General features: G+C 41.9%; 2 protein-coding genes across 2 annotated transcripts in view; both read left to right on the top strand.

Moving 5' to 3' along the window:
• The window catches only part of LOC311142129 (ribonuclease inhibitor-like), a 28440-nt gene extending 13991 nt beyond the window's left edge, over positions 1 to 14449 (top strand). Inside the window, exons 3-5 of the mRNA XM_084177718.1 lie at positions 7837 to 8010; positions 9009 to 9182; positions 12334 to 14449. Coding sequence (XP_084033844.1) covers positions 7837 to 8010; positions 9009 to 9182; positions 12334 to 12343 — 358 coding nt within the window. The 3' untranslated portion in view covers positions 12344 to 14449. The remainder of the gene's footprint in view (positions 1 to 7836; positions 8011 to 9008; positions 9183 to 12333) is intronic.
• The window catches only part of LOC311140725 (NLR family CARD domain-containing protein 3-like), a gene marked incomplete at its 3' end in the record, with an annotated part of 199674 nt that extends 183058 nt beyond the window's left edge, over positions 1 to 16616 (top strand). The window contains exons 7-8 of the mRNA XM_084175925.1: positions 15099 to 15253; positions 16600 to 16616. Coding sequence (XP_084032051.1) covers positions 15099 to 15253; positions 16600 to 16616 — 172 coding nt within the window. The remainder of the gene's footprint in view (positions 1 to 15098; positions 15254 to 16599) is intronic.
• Between the last annotated feature and the right edge of the window lie 3442 nt (positions 16617 to 20058).

Below are 20058 nucleotides of genomic sequence, written 5' to 3'. Positions count from 1 at the left end.
ACTCCTACATCTCCAGACTGATCTTACTCCACATCCATGAGCAGGTTGGCCACTCTGAGAGAGGTCACATGCTTTCTAGACTTCGCCAGCGATATTGGATACCCTGTGCCAACTCCTTAGCAAGGAAGATCCTTAAGAGCTGTGTCTTCTGCAGGCGGATGCAAGCTAGAGCTGGGGAACAGAAGATGGCTGACCTTCCACAAGATCGGGTAGCACCTGATTTGCCGCCTTTCACCCATGTGGGCATAGATTACTTTGGCCCCATAGAGGTGAAGCGAGGCCGCGTTCATGTGAAGCGGTATGGTGTGATCTTTACTTGCCTTGTGAGTCGAGCTGTCCATCTAGAAGTTGCTAGTTATCTGGATACTGATTCCTGCATCAATGCCCTGCGCAGGTTCATCTGTCGAAGGGGCCCAGTAACAAGTATCAGAACAGACAATGGCACCAACTTTGTTGGAACACACAGAGAGCTAGGAGAAGCTCTGAAAGAGCTGGATCACAACAAGATTCAAAATAAATTACTGAAGGAAGGAGTGACATGGTCATTCAACCCTCCCTCTGGAGCCCACCATGGGGGGGTATGGGAGAGGTTGATCCGACTGGTGAAAAAGATCCTCTATTCAGTCCTTAAAGAGCAAGTACTGGATGATGAGGCTTTGCAGACAGCCTTGTGTGAAGTTGAGGCGATTATGAACGACAGACCAATCACTACTGTAACAAATGACCCTAACGATCTAGAACCCCTGACTCCGAACCATCTGCTTCATCTGAAAGCAAAGCCAGTCCTGCCACCAGGACTATTCCAGAGAAGTGACCTATACTCACGAAGGAGATGGAAGCAAGTACAATATATCACTGACCTCTTCTGGAAGAGATGGATCAGGGAGTATCTTCCACTTATGCAGGAGCGGAACAAGTGGAACAAAACTAAGAGAAACTTCAGTCCTGGTGACCTTGTGGTCATCGTCGATGACACCGCCCCAAGGAACTCTTGGCTAATGGGGCGTGTGGTGAAGGCTTTGCCAGGGGCCAAAGGTCTTGTCCGGAGCGTCATGGTTAAGACTAAGACCAATATCCTACAGAGACCTATCAATAAACTCTGTCTGCTCCTTGAGGCGACGAAGTGAGACACACACACACACACACACAGGGCTCCATCTTTGAATCACGTGCACCTCTGATTCGTTGATGTCGTACTCTTACATTCTTTGATGTCATACATTTTGTGGACGTCAAACTCTTGACATTTTTTGGAAGTTGAACACCTTTACACTTCAACTCAGACTGAGATCTATGGACTATTTTCCTATATGGCACCTTGTATATTTGTATATAGCTATGAACTGTAATGGTGCTCTGGTATAGAATGTTTTTGTATTGGCTCTACGTTTGAATATTAAGTAATTGTTGTGCATTCAGTGCAGTCAACAATTAGGGGCCGGTATGTTAGAGCCGATTTGGGCATATTTTGTATAAAAGACTGAACATACTGAGCTCCATGTACATTTGTGTAAATATATTAAATATTAATGTATATGATGAAATATTAGGTACGTACCTTTATGATTTATTTACCGGATTGAGATATATTCATTTGTTATTAGTGTAACTCAGTTTTTGGCCCCCCCTCTTGCCCATTCATTGTACTGTGTTAATTGTGTTAGTATAAAGGCAGGAAGTTGGGCCTTCGGGGGGAGGAGTCCTTGCTAGATGCGGGAGCGGTATAGTTTTTTGACCATATAGACATACAGAAATACAGACAGACAGGTCATATTATATTATGTATTTGCATTTCAAGTAATCTCTGCTTTAAGTTGATTGGAGAATACCTTTTTGTTAGATAAGAAGAATAAACATTTTTTGTTGCACTATATCCCTGGATCTCATTGAATGTTTGGCCGTTTGGAAACGTTGAGTGTGGACTGTATGCGTCCGAAACAACCCCGCTTCAGGCTAGGGCAGTGGCTATGGTAAAGAGGAAAGGAAGCCACTACAGGATGGTCTAGCCAATGGATTTGTAGATCGGATGCAGTTGCTACCTCAGATTATGAGCCTAGCAGGTGTCATGAATGAGTTATGTAGTACCCACAGACGGCAACAAGGAGGAGCAAGAGAGCCATAAACCCATACTGTTTTTTGCCTAACAATCAATCAAATGTATTTATAAAGCCCTTTTTACACCAGCAGATGTCACAAAGTGCTATACAGAAACTCTTACCCTACTTATAACCTATTTTAGCCATAACCCTAACCCCTAATTCTAGGGTAGGGTAGCCTAGAACACTCTTAGAAACTATTTTAGTAATAATATTATCTTAGTAAATACAATTATAGTATTAAATAGCGTTTTGATTATTTTGTTGTTATTTTATTATATGTATAATGTCAAGACAGAACACTTGATAAATAAGACACATTTGTTTTATTTTTCAAATGTGGTTTGAATTGGGTGACCTAGTAACCTCTGTGTGAAAGTCCAGCAATTGGTGTGGGGCAGGATTGAGACTGATCTAATACACTTTATTTCTCAGCTGCCTCACCAATGTCTGTACGTGAATTAATAACTTTTAATAGCAAAATATTTCCAATAGATGGCAGCATAAGACCACAAAGCATCAGTTATAGGCTACAAGCAGCAATATGATTCACTTAAAATAGCATGCAACCAAAATATATATGTCCCATGATTTTCTAAAATGGTCACTCATTACTTTAGTTAGCTATATATCTCGTATTAGGCCTGTGATGCTTTTGGAAGAGCAATTAAATAGTGACTATAGCAGGTGTTGAACCCCTGGTAAATAATCACTAGTCAGATGCTCCAACCTCAACCCTAGTATACATGCATTTTTAAATATCTAATATTACGATTAAACAACCTCAGAATAAATAAGACAAGAGTGCGTCTTCCAGCCCGCCAATGAATTACATCATGCAACCCTCGCGGTTAGCAAATGTACCTCAACATGCCCCTCGCTTGTGCTAGAAGGCAGAGTGCTCGCTGCTGGTTGATGAATCTGACAATGAATGTACTAGGAAAATACGTTTTCTTGACCAGAGGTGACTAAATAAATGTTCAGGCTTATTGATAATTGTTATAGTAATGAAGTATAATTTCAAAACATGAGCATAAAAACAGCTAATAATAAACATGAATCATCATTATATTATTTCACAGTAATCTGTTAAATGCTTTTTCAGTCGTTCCTCTTGCGTTAGCAGTGTGGAAAGGGACAGTAAAAAGCGTGTGCAGGAATTTTCCTGTGAGGGGGAGTGGTGGTGTATCCAGGGAGAAAACTAAACTAACCTTCTAAAATGTCATTCATGGTCTTACGCTCCCATCTATTGGAATTATTTAGCAACTGCAGTAGTACTGAATAAAGTATATCCTTACTAAAGTAGTGATTACTCAGAATTGCAAAATATGACATTTTCTAGTTCATTTTACCACTTACAACCATAACATAACAATTTATAGCATAACAAACAATGAAACTGACATAAACCAAAAACACCATACATTTAGTTATCTATATATATACACTGCTCAAAAAAATAAAGGGAACACTTAAACAACACAATGTAACTCCAAGTCAATCACGCTTCTGTGAAATCAAACTGTCCACTTAGGAAGCAACACTGATTGACAATAAATTTCACATGCTGTTGTGCAAATGGAATAGAGAACAGGTGGAAATTATAGGCAATTAGCAAGACACCCCCAATAAAGGACTGGTTTTGCAGTTGGTGACCACAGACCACTTCTCAGTTCCTATGCTTCCTGGCTGATGTTTTGGTCACTTTTGAATGCTGGCGGTGCTTTCACTCTAGTGGTAGCATGAGACGGAGTCTACAACCCACACAAGTGGCTCAGGTAGTGCAGCTTATCCAGGATGGCACATCAATGCGAGCTGTGGCAAGAAGGTTTGCTGTGTCTGTCAACGTAGTGTCCAGAGCATGGAGGCGCTACCAGGAGACAGGCCAGTACATCAGGAGACGTGGAGGAGGCCGTAGGAGGGCAACAACCCAGCAGCAGGACTGCTACCTCCGCCTTTGTGCAAGGAGGAGCAGGAGGAGCACTGCCAGAGCCCTGCAAAATGACCTCCAGCAGGCGACAAATGTGCATGTGTCTGCTCAAACGGTCAGAAACAGACTCCATGAGGGTGGTATGAGGGCCCGACATCCATAGGTGGGGGTTGTGCTTACAGCCCAACACAGTGCAGGACATTTGGCATTTGCCAGAGAACACCAAGATTGGCAAATTCGCCACTGGCGCCCTGTGCTCTTCACAGATGAAAGCAGGTTCACACTGAGCACGTGACAGACGTAACAGAGTCTGGAGACACCGTGGAGAACATTCTGCTGCCTGCAACATCCTCCAGCATGACCGGTTTGGCGGTGGGTCAGTCATGGTGTGGGGTGGCATTTCTTTGGGGGGCCGCACAGCCCTCCATGTGCTCGCCAGAGGTAGCCTGACTGCCATTAGGTACCGAGATGAGATCCTCAGACCCCTTGTGAGACCATATGCTGGTGCGGTTGACCCTGGGTTCCTCCTAATGCAAGACAATGCTAGACCTCATGTGGCTGGAGTGTGTCAGCAGTTCCTGCAAGAGGAAGGCATTGATGCTATGGACTGGCCCGCCCGTTCCCCAGACCTGAATCCAATTGAGCACATCTGGGACATCATGTCTCGCTCCATCCACCAACGCCACGTTGCACCACAGACTGTCCAGGAGTTGGCGGATGCTTTAATCCAGGTCTGGGAGGAGATCCCTCAGGAGACCATCCGCCACCTCATCAGGAGCATGCCCAGGCATTGTAGGGAGGTCATACAGGCACGTGGAGGCCACACACACTACTGAGCCTCATTTTGACTTGTTTTAAGGACATTACATCAAAGTTGGATCAGCCTGTAGTGTGGTTTTCCACTTTAATTTTGAGGGTGACTCCAAATCCAGACCTCCATGGGTTGATACATTTGATTTCCATTGATAATTTTTGTGTGCTTTTGTTGCCAGCACATTCAACTACGTAAAGAAAAAAGTATTTCATAAGATTATTTCATTCATTCAGATCTAGGATGTGTTATTTTAGTGTTCCCTTTATTTTTTTGAGCAGTGTATATACTATTTATTTAGATGGGTGACATTATCTGCCAAAGTAACATCACTGTAGATAAAGAAGAGCTCTCCAGTAGGTGAACCAAAACTTTCAAAGGCCATTTTCTCAAAAGTGAGGTTACAAGTTTATCATCTTTCAAAGCAAAATTACTTTCCCATTGTTCCTCAACTGTAGTGTATGATATACCTTTTTCTAGCTGAGTCTCTACTTTTATCCAATGTAAAAAACACAAATTTCAAATGTTGCTACATAAAATTGAGCAGATCAGTCACATTTGACTATGTAAAACTTAGCAGTACTACCTATTTCTCTGAGAGTGAGCCAGATATATTTTATTACTGTGTAAAACCTAGCAGTACTACTTATTTCTCTGAGAGTGAGGCACTTATTTCTCTGAGAGTGAGGCAGATATATAGCATTGTGCAAAGAAACATGATTATTTGTCTCTCTGAAATGAAACCATCAAGTGATTGATTTTAAACAAATACATGTCTGTCATTGAACAACCCCATGCCATGATTAGATAGTGAAAAAACACACCAATCTCTTTCATAATTTCTTTAAACTATAAAAGCTAATTTACCAACATTTCTGAAAATGGATATATAGCGTTTTGGGAGGGAGCCTTTTCTACTGAACAAAGGTAAGAAGAACTCATGGGTCATGGTCAGTGAGTTAAACAACATTGTCTCTAGTCATTTCTCCACTCCCATTTTCCCATTTCTTTTTGTTGTTTTCATAATCCATAGGCTAAATCTTTTTTCAATTTTCATAGTCCTGAAACAATATTAAACTAACACAACATTCCCTCCCTGTGTGTGTGTGTGTGTGTGTGTGTGTGTGTGTGTGTGTGTGCGCACTCCCTGGATGAGGAGATGTAATCTCTATCCTGATTGCCTAGTCACTTTTACCCCTACCTACATGTACATATTACCTCAACTACCTGGTACCCCTTATTGTTATTTTATTATGTTCATTATTGTAATTTTATTATGTTACTATTTGCTTTTTTATTTAGCTAATTTTTGTTACTTTTTAACTCTGCATTGTTGGGAAAGGGCTCTTAAGTAAGCATTTCACGGTAAAGTGTACCACTGTTGTATTCGGCGCATGTGAGAAATACAATTTGATTTCATTTGAAGCTCATGCGCAGAAATACGTCATTGGGTCTAATGGTCATCTTGTGTTGAACTGCACATGTGCAGGCCGTCAAATCAAAGGCACTCCTTCGATATAAAGTTGTTTATGACTAACATGAAAATGTGTCAGTTTGTTAAACTACTTAAGACAGAACATTTTCAAAATTAACAACTAAGGAAGTCATTTTTACCTCTCATTGACTTCTCAAACCCCAAACCCTGGCCTGGTCTGCTTCATATGCGTTCCCAGAATATTTTTTTTACATCAGCAGTTGTCACAAAGTGCTTATATAGAAACCCAGTCTAAAACCCCAAAGAGCAAGCAATGCAGATGTAGAAGCACGGTGGCTAGGAAAAACTCCCTAGAAAGGCAGAAACCTAGGAAGAAACCTAGAGAGGAACCAGGCTCTGAGGGGTGGCCAGTCCTCTTCTGGCTGTGCTGGGAGGAGATTATAAGAGGATATGGCCATTAAGGCCAGATCGTTCTTCAAGATTTTCAAATGTTAATAGATGACCAACAGGGTCAAATAATAATCACTGTGGTTATAGAGGGTGCAACACGTCAGCACCTCAGGAGTAAATGTCAGTTGGCTTTTCATAGCCGAGCATTCAGAGGTCGAGACAGCAGGTTTGGGACAAGGTCGCACGTCCGGTGAACAGGTCAGAGTTCCATAGCAGAAACTGGATCAGCAGAATGACAAGGTATCAAGTCCGGTGGAGCATGTATCGATACTGATAGGATCGAAAGAAGGGGAGCGCTGCTCTCGGATCAGTTTTCTCCATTCAAATCTTTCCTTAACATTATAATTAGTTCACAATACTGATGACAGATCAGCTCCTAGAGAGATATTATCACCTACGGCTGCAAATATGGATTTGGCACATCATTGGGCACATGTTAGGCTACACATCATGAAATATATTGGGACAAATTACAGACTGTAGCCTACAAGTAGCAAAATAGAACTCAATTAATTGAACATGAAATATATTTCAATATGATTGAAATAGGCCTATAGCCTACTGTTTATATTTTAGTGCAGTCATCTCGGTTTTCATTTGAAACAAATTTGTGTACTTCCCTTGTTTGAATCAATTGCAAAGACATTGGCAACTTTGTATTTGTACTCAACTTTGTTCTGAATTTATCTGCGGTCACAAAGAGACGGATAAACCATGTGATTCTATGTTTACTGGAGATCTTCTGTGTATAAAGTCATGCGGAAGGGCAAAAAAGCATCTATGATGCTCCTAGGAAGATTCTAACGATGAACTTAGCCTTAAGATGCTTTTGGGAAACCAGTCCTGGATAAGAACATCTGCTAAATGACTAAAATGTCAAATGTAAATGTTTTACATACAGATCTCATATTACTGTATTGAATGTTGTACATGTGTACAGTTCTTTATTACAAATGTAGTTATTTGTTACATTTATTACTGTGTAAAACCTAGCAATACTTCTGATTTCTCTGAGAGTGAGGCAGATATATAGCATTTTACAAAAGAAACACATTATTTGTCTCTGAAATGAAACCATCAAGTGATGGATTTTAATATGATTTTACTCTTGCAGGCTGTCAGGCTGTCTAGTCACAGAGGAAGTCTGTGCTTCTATGGTCTCAGCTCTGAAGTCAAACCCCTCACACCTGAGAGAGCTGGATCTGAGTAACAATGACCTGAAGGATTCAGGAGTGAAGCTGCTCTCTGCTGGACTGGGGAATCCCCACTGTAAACTGGAGACTCTGAGGTCAGTATTCCTGTAGTTGGTCAACAAGTGATAACTGTTCACCAGATCCGCATGTGTTTACCAGGCACACATAGTCCACACCATATGTGTTTGGACAGTGAAGCTTACAGTTTTACATTTGGCTCTATGCTCCATCATTTTGGATTTGAGATAAAACGTTTCATATTAGGTGACATTACAGAATGTCACCTTATATTTGAGGATAATGGTGAGAGGTTAGCATGTGTTGTTGTAGCCTCTGTAACTCACTCACTCATTATTATTCATGATTCATTCATAATTTTTCTTAATCATGGCATTATTAGGATTAATTTAGCAGTGTTTAGAAACCTGTTATCTACTCACTTAGACGATTAATTCAGTCATCATCCACCATTCAGAAACTATCGGGCAAAACATAACCCAAAACACAACCAAAACTAACTGCAAATGCAACCAACGAGTTTGGAACCAACTACGAAACTTTTGACTACTTTAATACACTATAAGTGAATTGGTCAGAATACTTATGACTTCTTCAAATAGGGGGACTAGATACATAAAGTGCTTTTATTTTTCTAAATGGTGAAACAGACTTGTTTAAATATAACCTCAAATGAAAAGTGACATTATATACTGTCACCTCATAGGAAACATTTGATCTCAAATCCAAAATGCTGGAGTATAGAGCCACATTTAAAATGTTATCTTCACAGTCAAACTAGATATGGTGTGGACTGTATACTCAATACAATCTAAATCTGATACCTCACTGTCTGTCTTTTGACTGATATTGCTTTTTAAACTGCTCTGGTCAGTCTACTCAAATATTCGTACTATACATTTTTCTCTCTACAAGCAATATTATGATAATTTCTAATAATGATACATTCATTTATGAATAGATATGGCAGGTTTCAGAACACTGATATATCTGAATATGTTGAAAAAATATACTGCCACTATTTTCACCACCAAAGAATAGCAGTGTGGTTTTAATATTATTTGACTCTTTGCAGGCTGTCAGGCTGTCTAGTCACAGAGGAAGGCTGTGCTTCTCTGGTCTCAGCTCTGAAGTCAAACCCCTCACACCTGAGAGAGCTGGATCTGAGTAACAATGACCTGAAGGATTCAGGAGTGAAGCTGCTCTCTACTGGACTGGGAAATCCCCACTGTAAACTGGAGACTCTGAGGTCAGTATTCCTGTATTTGGTCAACAAGTGATAACTGTTCACCAGATCCACATGTGTTTACCAGGCACACATAGTCCACACCATATGTGTTTGGACAGTGAAGCTTACAGTTTTAAGTTTGGTTTTTAGATACAATGTTTCATATTATGCAACAGTACAGAATGTCACCTTTTATTTAAAGATTTTCATACATATACAGTGAGGGAAAAAAGTATTTGATCCCCTGCTGATTTTGTACATTTGCTCACTGACAAAGAAATGGTCAGTCTATAATTTTAATGGTAGGTTTATTTGAACAGTGAGACACAGAATAACAACAACAAAATCCAGAAAAACACTTGTCAAAAATGTTATAAATTGATTTGCATTTTAATGAGGGAAATAAGTATTTGACCCCCTCTCAATCAGAAAGATTTCTGGCTCCCAGGTGTCTTTTATACAGGTAACGAGCTGAGATTAGGAGCACACTCTTAAAGGGAGTTCTCCTAATCTCAGTTTGTTACCTGTATAAAAGACACCTGTCCACAGAAGCAATCAATCAATCAGATTCCAAATTCTCCACCATGGCCAAGACCAAAGAGCTCACCAAGGATGTCAGGGACAAGATTGTAGACCTACATAAGGCTGGAATGGGCTACAAGACCATCACCAAGCAGCTTGGTGAGAAGGTGACAACAGTTGGTGCGATTATTCGCAAATGGAAGAAACACAAAATAACTGTCAATCTCTCTTGGCCTGGTGTTCCATGCAAGATCTCACCTCGTGGAGTTGCAATGATCATGAGAACGGTGAGGAATCAGCCCAGAACTACACGGGAGGATCTTGTCAATGATCTCAAGGCAGCTGGGACCATAGTCACCAAGAAAACAATTGGTAACACATTACGCCGTGAAGGACTGAAATCCTGCAGCGCCCGCAAGGTCCCCCTGCTCAAGAAAGCACATATACATGGCGGTCTGAAGTTTGCCAATGAACATCTGAATGATTCAGAGGAGAACTGGGTGAAAGTGTTGTGGTCAGATGAGACCAAAATCGAGCTCTTTGGCATCAACTCAACTCGCCGTGTTTGGAGGAGCAGGAATGCTGCCTATGTGTTAGATTAATTTGGATTTTAAGAATAATGACTAAAGGATTTCACCCCAAATACAGTATAAATGTTAGAATTATCATGTAGTGTCAAACCATTAACAGAGGGGGCGGTACTAAACATTCAAGGGGGAAGGCGGAAACTGTTTAGAAAAGTCACCTAAAGGTGGGAGGAGTCAAGTCCAGGAGGTATAAAATCGTATGTTTGTGTCTTTGGCGCCAGAGCTCTCCATGAATAAATATACAGATAAGACTTGTTGGTTATGGACCTTGAATCATTGATGATTAAAACCAGAGCCTTACAACCTCTGGTAATGATTCAAGCTTAGGTTGAATTAGAGATAGAAATGCACATGACACTATGACCCCAAGAACACCATCCCCACTGTCAAACATGGAGGTGGAAACATTATGCTTTTGGGGTGTTTTTCTGCTAAGGGGACAGGACAACTTCACCGCATCAAAGGGACAATGGACGGGGCCATGTACCATCAAATCTTGAGTGAGAACCTCCTTCCCTCAGCCAGGGCATTGAAAATGGGTCGTGGATGGGTATTCCAGCATGACAATGACCCAAAACACACGGCTGAGGCAACAAAGGAGGCGCTCAAGTAGAAGCACATTAAGACTAGCCAGTCTCCAGACCTTAATCCTATAGAAAATCTGTGGAGGGAGCTGACGGTTCGAGTTGCCAAACGTCATCCTCGAAACCTTAATGACTTGGAGAAGATCTGCAAAAAGGAGTGGGACAAAATCCCTCCTGAGATGTGAGCAAACCTGGTGGCCAACTACAAGAAAAGTCTGACCTCTGTGATTGCCAACAAGGGTTTTGCCACCAAGTACTAAGTCATGTTTTGTAGAAAGGTCAAATACTTATTTCCCTCATTAAAATGCAAATCAATTTATAACATTTTTGGCATGTGTTTTTCAGGATTTTTTTGTTGTTATTCTGTCTCTCACTGTTCAAATAAACCTACCATTAAAATGATAGACTGATCATGTCTTTGTCAGTGGGCAAACGTACAAAATCAGCAGGGGATCAAATACTTTTTTCCCTCACTGTATATTTTACTGTTTAGAAATGAAAGTACTTTATTATGTAGTTCTCCCATTTGAAAAAGTCATAATTATTTAGACAAATTAATTTAGTCAAAAGTTTAGTGTTTGGTCCAATATTCTTTGCCTGCAGTGATTACATCAAGCTTGTGATTCTACAAACTTGTTGAATACATTTGCAGTTTGTCTTGGTTTTGTTATAGATTATATTTTACCTAAAAGAAACTGAATGGTGAATAATGTCCTGTCATTTTGGAGTCACTTCACTTGTATTGTCAGTAAGAATAGACGATGTTTCTGAACACTTCTGCATTCATGTGGATGCTACCATGATTATGAATAATCATGAATGAATCGTGAATGATGATGAATGAGAAAGTTACAGAGGAACAAGGATCATACCCCCTCTGTTATTGGTAATGGTGAGAGGTTAGCATGTTTTTGTTGTAGCCTCTGTAACTTTCTCACTCATTATTATTCATGATTCATTCATGATTTTTATTAATCATGTCATCATCAGGTTTAATTTAGTAGTGTTTAGAAACATGTTATCTACTCACTTAGACAGAAAATTACTCCAGTCATAATCCACCATTCAGTTACTATTGGACAAAACATAACCCAAAACACAACCAAAACAAACTGCAAATGCAACCAACGAGTGTGACACTCTGGCTCCAGGACTTTTGTATTTGAGCCAGGGTGTATTGTGTTTTGTTGGGTTTTGGGTGATTTTCTATGTTTGCATTTCTGTCACGTTTATTTCTAGGTTTGGTCATTGACTCCCAATCGGAGGTAACGAGTGTCAGCTGTCGGTTCGTTATCTCTGATTGGGAGCCATATTTATACTGTGTGTTTTCTCTTGGGTGTTGTGGGTTTTTGTTCCGTTTCAGTCATAGTCACTGTAGGACTTCACTATCGTCATTTGTTTGTTGTTTTCGTGGTTGCTTTTATTTAAATAAAGTCATCATGTTCACTCCACGCGCTGCGTATTGGTCCGTTTCCTCAGACGATCGTGACAGAAAAACCCACCATAAGAGGACCAAGCAGCGTGTCAAGCGGCAACAGGACCCAGCTCCAAAGGTCTGGACATGGGAGGAGATTTTGGACGGAAAAGGGTCCTGGACTTGGGAGGAAATCCTGGAGGGGATGGATCGCCGTCCATGGAGCGAGACAGTGGAGAGGCGACGGAGAGAGGAACAACGGCGTCGGCAGGGCCATCGTCGGAGGGACGAGAGGCAACCCCAAAAAGTTTTTTTGGGGGGGCACATGGCTTGGGCGGTTGGGCAGCAGGAGGCTGCCACAGGTAGATGTGGAGAGAAGGCTATCGGATTACGGGAGCCATTGGCGAGTAGAGGAAGGGAAGTTGTTGCGGCACGGCGTGAGAGACTGATGTGTGTTACCAGTCCGGTCCGGCCCGTTCCTGATCCCCAGTTAAAGCCAGTGGTGTGTGTTCCCAGTACGGACCGGCCTGTTCCTACTCCACGCATCAAGCCCACGGTGTGCGTCGCCAGTCCAGCCCGACCTGTTCCTACTCCACGCATCAAGCCCACGGTGTGCGTCGCCAGTCCAGCCCGACCTGTTCCGACTCCACGCATCAAGCACACGGCATGGACGACGGAGGCAAAGATGGGGCGAATCCAGGAGGCCACCAGGCCAGGGGTACACCGCCCTGTACGTCCTGTGCGGATGCCTCACACAGAGTGTGTGAGGGTAGGCATTCAGCCAGGACGGGTGGTGGCCGCTGTTCACTCCAGGCCTCCTATCCGTCTCCACAGCCCGGTCCGGCATAGTCCTGCTCCCCGCACCAAGTCCACGGTGTGCGTCGCCAGTCCAGCCCGACCAGTGCCTACACCACGCACCAAGCCTCCTGTGTGTTCCCCGAGTCCTGTGCGTCCTGTTGCTGCTCTCCGCACTAGGCCTTATGTGCGTCCCCAGGGTCCAGCAGGCCCTGTTGCTTCTCCCCGCACTAGGCCTTATGTGCGTCCCCAGGGTCCAGCATGCCCTGTTTCGGCTCTCTGCACTAGGCCTTATGTGCGTCCCCAGGGTCCAGCATGCCCTGTTGCTTCTCCCCGCACTAGCCCTGAGATGCGTGTCCTCAGCCCGGTACCTCCAGTTCCGGCACCACACACCAGGCCTACGGTGCGCCTCAGACGGCCAGAGTCTGCCGTCTGCCCAACGGGGCCTGAACTGCCCGTCTGCCCAAAGGCGCTTAAGCCGCCCGTCTGCCATGAGCCGTCAGAGCCGTCCGCCAGACCGGAGCCGCGAGAGCCTTCTGCCAGACAGGATCAGCCAGAGCCTTCCGCCAGACAGGATCAGCCAGAGCCTTCTGCCAGACAGGATCAGCCAGAGCCTTCTGCCAGACAGGATCAGCCAGAGCCTTCCGCCAGACAGGATCAGCCAGAGCCTTCCGCCAGACAGGATCAGCCAGAGCCTTCTGCCAGCCAGGATCCGCCAGAGCCGTCCAGCCAGGATCCGCCAGAGCCAGCCAGCCAGGATCCGCCATTGAGTCCGGTGCTGTCCCTTAGCCCGGTGCTGCCCCTTATCCTGGTGCTGCCCCTTAGTCCGGTACTGCCCCTTAGTCCGGTGCTGCCCCTTAGTCCGGTGCTGCCCTTTAGTCCGGTGCCGTCCCTTAATCCAGTGGGGTTTAGTTGGGGGGTGGTCATGTGGAGGAGGCTACGGAGGCGGGTAGTGACTAAGGTGGGGTGGGGACCAGGGCCAGAACCGCCACCGTGGACAGACGCCCACCCAGACCCTCCCCTAGACTGTATGCTGGTGCGCCCGGAGTTCGCACCTTTAGGGGGGGGTACTGTGACACTCTGGCTCCAGGACTTTTGTATTTGAGCCAGGGTGTATTGTGTTTTGTTGGGTTTTGGGTGATTTTCTATGTTTGCATTTCTGTCACGTTTATTTCTAGGTTTGGTCATTGACTCCCAATCGGAGGTAACGAGTGTCAGCTGTCGGCTCGTTATCTCTGATTGGGAGCCATATTTATACTGTGTGTTTTCTCTTGGGTGTTGTGGGTTTTTGTTCCTAGTCAGTCATTGTCACTGTGGACTTCACTATCGTCAGTTGTTTTGTTGTTTCGGTGTTGCTTTCATTAAATAAAGTCAACATGTTCGCTCAACACGCTGCGCCTTGGTCTCCTGTTTTAGACGATCGTGACAACGAGTTTGAGTCACAAGCTTGATGTAGCCATTGTGTTCAAGGAATATCGGACCAAATACTAAACTTTTGACTACTTTAAAAGACTATGAGTGAATTTATGAAAATACTTATGACTTCTTCAAAAGTGGGGGACTAGATACATAAAGTGCTTTCATTTCTAAACGGTGAAACAGATAAGTATTAAAATACCCTCAAATAAAAGGTGACATTATATACTGTCACCTCATATGAAACATTTTATCTCAAATCCAAAATGCTGGAGTATAGAGCCACATTTAAAATGTTATCTTTGTCAAAATAGATATAGTGTGGACTGTATACTCAATACAATCTAAATCTGATACCTCACTGTCTGTCTTTTGAGTGATACTGCTTTTTAAACTGCTCTGGTCAGGCTACTCAAATATGTGTACTTTAGGTTTTTCTCTCTACAAGCAATACTTCGATAATTTGTAATTTCCAATAATCAAACTGTAATTTTTTTATAAATATATATGGCAGGTTTCAGGACACTGGTATGAATGAGAATGTTGAAAAAATATACTGCCACTATTTTCACCACCAAAGAATAGCAGTGTGATTTGAAAATGATTTGACTCTTTGCAGGCTGTCAGGCTGTCTAGTCACAGAGGAAGGCGGTGCTTCTCTGGTATCAGCTCTGAAGTCAAACCACTCACACCTGAGAGAGCTGGATCTGAGTAACAATGACCTGAAGGATTCAGGAGTGAAGCTGCTCTCTACTGGACTGAGGAATCCCCACTGTCAACTGGAGACTCTGAGGTCAGTATTCCTGTAGTTGGTCTGATTTGAGATCAAATGATTCATATGAGGTGACAGTACATAATGTCACCTTTTATTTGAGGATATTTTCATACATATCTATGTTACTGTTTAGAAATGAAAGGACTTTATGTGTCTAGTTCTCCCATTTGAAGAAGTCTTAATAATTTGGACATATTCACTTATATTGTATTAAAGTAGTCATAAGTTTAGTATTTGGTCCCATATTCCTTACCTGCAGTGATTACATCAAGCTTGTGATTCTACAAACTTGTTGAATACATTTGCAGTTTGTCTTGGTTGTGTTTTGGATTATGTTTTTCCCAATAGAAACTGAATGGTGAATAATGTCCTGTCATTTTGGAGTCACTTCACTTGTATTGTCAGTAAGAATAGAAGATGTTTCTGAACACTTCTACATTCATGTGGATGCTACCATGATTATGAATAATCATGAATGAATCGTGAATGATGATGAATGAGAAAGTTACAGAGGAACAAGGATCATACCCCCTCTGTTATTGGTAATGGTGAGAGGTTAGCATGTTTTGTTGTAGCCTCTGTAACTTTCTCACTCATTATTATTCATGATTCATTCATGATTATTCTTAATCATGGCATCATTAGGATTAATTTAGTAGTGTTTAGAAACCTGTTATCTACTGTCTTAGACAGAAAATTACTCCAGTCATCATCCACCATTAAGTTACTGTTGGGCAAAACATAACCCAAAACACAACCAAAACAAACTGCAAATGCAACCAACGAGTTTGGACCAAATACTCAACTTTTGACTACTTTAATACACTATAAGTGAATTGGTCAGAATACTTATGACTTCTTCAAATGGGGGACTAGATACATAAAGTGCTTTCATTTCTAAACTGTGAAACAGAAATGTATGAAAAAACCCTCAAATAAAAGGTGACATTATATACTGTCACCTCATGTGAAACATTTGATCTCAAATCCAAAATGCTGAAGTACAGAGCCACATTTAAAATGTTAGCTTCACTGACAAAATAGATGTGGTGTGGACTGTATAATCAATACAATCTAAATCTGATACCTCACTGTCTGTCTTTTGACTGATACTGCTTTTTAAACTGCTCTGGTCAGTCTACTCAAATATTTGTAATATACATTTTTCTCTCTACAAACAATACTTCGATCATTTGTCATTGTTAATAATGATACATTAATTTATGAATATATATGTCAGGTTTCAGGACACTGATATATCTGAATATGTTGAAAAAATATACTGCCACTATTTTCACCACCAAAGAATAGCAGTGTGGTTTTAATATGCTCTGACTCTTTCCAGGCTGTCAGGCTGTCTAGTCACAGAGGAAGGCTGTGCTTCTTTGGTCTCAGCTCTGAAGTCAAACCCCTCACACCTGAGAGAGCTGGCTCTGAGTAACAATGACCTGAAGGATTCAGGAGTGAAGCTGCTCTCTGCTGGATTGGGGAATCCCCACTGTAAACTGGAGACTCTGAGGTCAGTATTCCTGTAGTTGGTCAACAAGTGATAACTGTTCACCAGATCCACATGTGTTTACCAGGCACACATAGTCCACACCATATGTGTTTGGACAGTGAAGCTTACAGTTTTACATTTGGTGCTATGCTCCAGCATTTTGGATTTGAGATGGAATGTTTCATATTAGGCAACAGTACAGAATGTCACCTTTAATTTGAGAGTATTTTCATACATATCTGTTTTACTGTTTAGAAATGAAAGCACATTATGTGTCTAGTTCTCCCATTTGAAAAAGTCGTAATAATTTGGACACATTCTCTTATATTGTATTAAAGTAGTCATAAGTTTAGTATTTGGTCCCATATTCCTTACCTGCAGTGATTACACCAAGCTTGTGATTCTACAAACTTGCTGAATGTATTTGCAGTTTGTCTTGGTTGTGTTTTGGATGATGTTTTTCCTAATAGAAACTGAATGGTGAATAATGTCCTGTCATTTTGGAGACACTTCACTTGTATTGTCAGTAAGAATAGAAGATGTTTCTGAACACTTCTACATTCTTGTGGATGCTACCATGATTATGAATAATCATGAATGAATCGTGAATGATGATGAATGAGAAAGTTACAGAGGAACAAGTATCATACCCCCTCTGTTATTGGTAATGGTGAGAGGTTAGCATGTTTTGTTGTAGCCTCTGTAACTTTCTCATTCATTATTATTCATGATTCATTCATGACTTTTATTAATCATGGCATCATTAGGATTAATTTAGTAGTGTTTAGAAACATGTTATCTACTCACTTAGACAGAAAATTACTCCAGTCATCATCCACCATTCAGTTACTATCGGGCAAAACATAACCCAAAACACAACCAAGACAAACTGCAAATGCAACCAATGAGTTTGGACCAAATACTAAACTTTTGACTACTTTAATACACTGTAAGTGAAATGGTCAGAATACGTTTGACTTCGTCAAATGGGGGGAATAGATCCATAAAGTGCTTTCATTTCTAAACAGTGAAACAGATTTGTATTAAAAAACCCTCAAATAAAAGGTGACATTATATACTGTCACCTCATATGAAACATTTGATCTGAAATCCAAAATGCTGGAGTACAGAGCCACATTTAAAATGTTAGCTTCACTGTCAAACTATATATGGTGTGGACTGTATACTCAATACAATCTAAATCTTATACCTCACTGTCTGTCTTTTGACTGATACTGCTTTTTAAACTGCTCTGGTCAGTCTACTCAAATATTTGTAATATGCATTTTTCTATCTACAAGCAATACTTTGATAATTTCTAATTTCTAATAATGATACATTCATTTATGAATAGATATGGCAGGTTTCAGGACACTGATATATCTTAATATGTAGAAAAAATATACTGCCACTATTTTCACCACCAAAGAATAGCAGTGTGGTTTTAATATGATTTGACTCTTTGCAGGCTGTCAGGCTGTCTAGTCACAGAGGAAGGCTGTGCTTCTCTGGTCTCAGCTCTGAAGTCAAACCCCTCACACCTGAGAGAGCTGGACCTGAGCTACAATCACCCAGGAGACTCAGGAGTCAGACTGCTCTCTGCTGGACTGGAGGATCCACACTGCAGACTGGAGAAACTCAAGTATGTAGAGGTTTTATGTCAATGTTCATATCAGACATGTTGGAGTTATCAGGCTAGTTAAGACAAACATTCTGACCACCACTTGGACTAAGTTATATAAAGACTGTGTGTGTGTCCAGTGTGTGTGTGTGTGTGTGTGTGTGTGTGTGTGTGTGTGTGTGTGTTTGTGTGTGTGTGTGTGAGAGTTCAGGTGTATCCCTCAATGACTGTCTGTTCTTCTGCTTACCGCTACAGTGTGGAACATGGTGGAGAGAACACAATGAAACCTGGACTTAGAAAATGTGAGTGTTGACTGCTGTGAAGAATATGACTAAGAATAAGTCTTAATTCAAGTGAAGTCAAAGTCAAAGACCACCATCATTACTTACTTGGTCATATTAAATATCAGCTGTAGTTCTACAGAAGCACAAATCAGGGACACCAAAGTTTACAAAGAGTTGCTTTGACAATGTGTGTGTGTGTGTGTGTGTATGTAATTAATGTCTGTGTGTGTGTGTGGCGTGCTCGTGTTATGTTAGAAATGTGTGTGTGTGTGTGTCCAGTGTGTGTGTGTTCAGGATGTGTGTGTGTGTGTGTGTAATTAATGGGAATAAGTGTGTTTTATATTACCATACAGTATAACATATGATCATTCAACAAGTCTCAAGTTACCGTAACTTCTCCTTTTGATACCTAGAAACATCTACATTAAATGAATTAGTGAAAAGTGAGTTAACATTCTAATGTGAATGATGATGATTTCTAATATTGTGTCTGGTTTCATCCATCAGATGTCTGTGATCTCACACTGGACCTAAACACAGTAAACAGACACCTCTCTCTGTCTGAGGAGAACAGAAAGGTGACATGTAGGAGAGAGAAGCAGCCGTATCCTGATCACCCAGAGAGATTTAAGGGCAGGAGACAGGTGCTGTGTAGAGAGGGTCTGACTGGACACTGTTACTGGGAGGTAGAGTGGAGTGGGAGTGAGGCTGATATAGGAGTGGCATATAAAGGAATCAGCAGGAGAGGATGGGGTGATGACTGTGTGATTGGATACAATGACAAGTCCTGGAGTCTGACCTGCTCTGACAACAGTTACTCTGCCTGGCACAATAATAATCACACTACCATAGACGTCCCCTCCTCCAGCTCCCACAGAGTAGGAGTGTATCTGGACTGGCCAGCCGGCACTCTGTCCTTCTACAGAGTCTCCTCTGACACACTGACCCACCTGAACACATTCCACTCCACATTCACTGAGCCCCTCTATCCAGGGTTTTGGGTTTGGGATGTTGACTCCTCAGTGTCCCTGTAAATAATAACCATGGTAACACTGACACACACACACACACACACACACACACACACACACACACACACTGGACACACACTGAACACACACTGAACACACACACATACTGAACACACACACTGGACACAAACACACTGGACACACACACACACACTGGACACACACAAACACACACACACACACACCGGACACACACACATACTGGACAAACACACACTGGACACACACACACTGGACACACGCACACACACTGGACAAACACACACACTGGACACACTCACACTCGACACACGCACACACACTGGACACACACACACACTGTACACACACACACACACACACACACACTGAACACACACACACTGGACAC

The sequence above is a fragment of the Coregonus lavaretus genome (genome assembly GCF_964263955.1).
Source record: "Coregonus lavaretus genome assembly, chromosome: 2".
Lineage (NCBI taxonomy): Eukaryota > Metazoa > Chordata > Actinopteri > Salmoniformes > Salmonidae > Coregonus > Coregonus lavaretus.
The sequence above is the reverse complement of the archived record's forward strand: the minus strand, read 5'-3'. Positions and strand labels throughout refer to the sequence as shown.